Below are 2,593 nucleotides of genomic sequence, written 5' to 3' on the forward strand. Positions count from 1 at the left end.
AGGCGCGAGCCACCGCGCCCGGCCTATAATTGATTTTTTAATTTTAAATTTTTAATTTTTTAGAGATGGGAGTCTCACTACATTGCCCAGCCTGGTCTCGAACTCCTGGGCTCAAGAGATTCTCCAGTCTCAGCCTCCCGAGTAGCTGGGACTACAGGTGGGAGCCACTGCACCTGGCTAGAATCCACACTTTCTGAACAAGGGGTCCTATGTTTTCATTGTGCACTGGGCCCCTAGAATTTCGTAGCCTACCCTGTTCCCTGGACCTGCCCGTGGGAGGAACCAGCCTCTGAACTGCAGATCCTTCAGCCCTGAATGTCATAGGTCGGCCACCGAGGATGTCTGGTGCTAAGGACGTGGCCTCCCTGGCCCAGCCTGGTGGAGTGGACAGGGGCACTCACTGAGACTGCCTCTTCCACGTCCTTCTTGTTGAGGAGGGCGTGGTTGATCCGCAGCACGATCCAGTCGAACAGGGCGCTGTACAGCGACTTGGCCATGGAGTCTCGGGCGGTTATGGCCTGTGGACACGAGGGGACAGCTCACCTCGGGCGGGTAGCCCCTGTGCTGGGCAACCCCTTGGTCTGCGCGTCGGTAAGTCAAGGCCACTTTCAACACCCGAGTTATTCAACACACCCCTTTTCTTTTTTTTCCAGACAGGGTCTCACACTGTTGCCCCAGCTAGAGTGCAGTGGCGTTATCACAGCTCACTGCAGCCTTACGCTCCTGGGCTCAAAGATCCTCCTGCCTCAGCCTCCCAAGTAGCTGGGACTGCAGGTGTGCACCGCCATGCCTGGATAATTTTTCTATTTTTAGTAGAGACGGGGTCTCACCATGTTGCCCAGGCTGATCTCCAACTCCTGGCCTCAAGTGATTCTCCCACCTCAGCCTCCCAAAGTGCTGGGATTATAGGCATGAACCACCACTCCCAGCCTCAAATGGTCCTTTTTAAAGGTCTAATCCACATATAATAAATTCACTCTTTGTATGTTTTCAGTTCTCTGCTGTGACAGATGTATTCAGCCGCAAAAAAGATCTAGAACATGTCCCTCTGGTTTTGCATTCCCCAGATGTCACAGGGACGAGGCCAAACAGAACACAGCCCCTGCCTGGCATCTTTGGCTCTGCTCACGTTGCCTATGGGGGACGCTCGTGCTCCTGGGGTCTTGGGTATCTTGCAGCGACTTCCTGGTAAAATCACTTGGTGCCTTGGCCCCCAGGCAGGCTCAGAATGTCCCCTATGCCTGTCTGAAATGCCCGAGCAGCTTTTTGTTGGGTGAGAGGCCACCACCAGCTAAAAATACCCGCACTTCCCCCCTGCCAGGTACTTTCCTGGTGCTATCCAAGCTGTAAGTGACACTGCTCTTGACAGATAAAAAAGCAAGAGAAACACACCTCAGAGAGAACATCTGCGCTGATGCAAAGGCCAGAGGGAAGTGTCTTATCAAGATTTAGGGGCAGCCTGAGGCCACAAGCCCTGCAATGGCTATAAAGGCTGCACTCCAGAACCCGGGGTGCAAACGTCTTCTGGCAAGAGCCAGGGAGGTATTGTTTTTGGCTTTGTGGGCCTGAGGGTCTTTGTCTCAACTGCTAAGCTCTGCTGCTGTGGCATGAAAGCAGCCACGGACAGTACATAAAGGAAGGGGCGTGGCCACATGCCAATAAAACTTTATTTATAAAAGCAGGTGGGGGGCCAGATCTGGCTAATCTTCACTGGTGCGAGGCACCTTGCTGTGCCACACCAAGCTGAGTGAGCATCAGAGGTGCTGCTGAGGTTCTAGTCTAGCACTTCAGGGACAGGAAGGGCTCTTTCTGAAGGACCCTTCTGCTTCTGTTTTGGGGGACTGGCAACAGCAAGTGCCCGGGCAGCACTCACCTCGCTGAGGCTGTAGGGAAGGATGAGCTTGTCGTTGACAGTCACTGTTTTTCTTTTGGTCAGAACTTCCACCAAGATTTCTCGCTTCACCTGTTTCAAGGTTGAAGAGGGAGAGCAGCAAAGGAGAAATGGAGAGCTTGTCAGGTGTGGCCTCATGTCACTAGGTTGAGCCCTGGAGCCCGATGTGGATAGGAGATGGACCCCCCACCTCCCTGCAGCAGCCAGGCTGGGAAGTGGGCCCCGAAGCCACTGACCCAAGACATGCTGCTCTATGCTTGGCAAGTCTCAGAATTCTCACACAGCACAGCCTCGTTGGACGGCCCGGACGAGACCATCCACAGACCCAGGTGCGAGTAGGGCCTATGGGCCCGGGTGGCTGGCAATGGACAACCTGCACTCACAGCCATCGCTGGTGGTTCCCATCCTGTGTGCACGGGCCAGGCTTGGGGCACAGACCTCACCCGGAGACCCCATGTCCCCCAGCTGCTGAGACCTCTCCCTGAGCCAGTGGTCTCTGCCCATTGGCAGTAAGAGTGGGGGTTAGGGAAGCTTCCCTAATCTCCCAGCAGGTGCTCACATATCCCCAAGAGCTCAACAGAAGTTGGGGGGCCCCTGCAGGCCTTCTTTTTTTTTTTTTTGAGACAGAGTCTCACTCTATTGCCCTGGCTAGAGTGAGTGCCATGGCGTCAGCCTAGCTCACAGCAACCTCAAACTCCTGGG

General features: G+C 54.7%; 1 protein-coding gene across 9 annotated transcripts in view; it reads right to left on the reverse strand.

Moving 5' to 3' along the window:
- The window catches only part of MYO9B (myosin IXB), a 104,337-nt gene that overhangs the window by 37,690 nt on the left and 64,054 nt on the right, over window positions 1-2,593 (reverse strand). For all 9 annotated transcript variants that reach the window (XM_012654068.1, XM_012654067.1, XM_012654065.1 and 6 more), the window contains exons 8-9: window positions 1,874-1,963; window positions 402-518 (exon numbers count right to left, since the gene is read on the reverse strand). In XM_012654068.1, the coding sequence (XP_012509522.1) occupies window positions 402-518; window positions 1,874-1,963 (207 nt within the window). The remainder of the gene's footprint in view (window positions 1-401; window positions 519-1,873; window positions 1,964-2,593) is intronic.

The sequence above is a fragment of the Propithecus coquereli genome, unplaced genomic scaffold, assembly GCF_000956105.1.
Source record: "Propithecus coquereli isolate 6110/MARCELLA unplaced genomic scaffold, Pcoq_1.0 Scaffold438, whole genome shotgun sequence".
NCBI lineage: Eukaryota > Metazoa > Chordata > Mammalia > Primates > Indriidae > Propithecus > Propithecus coquereli.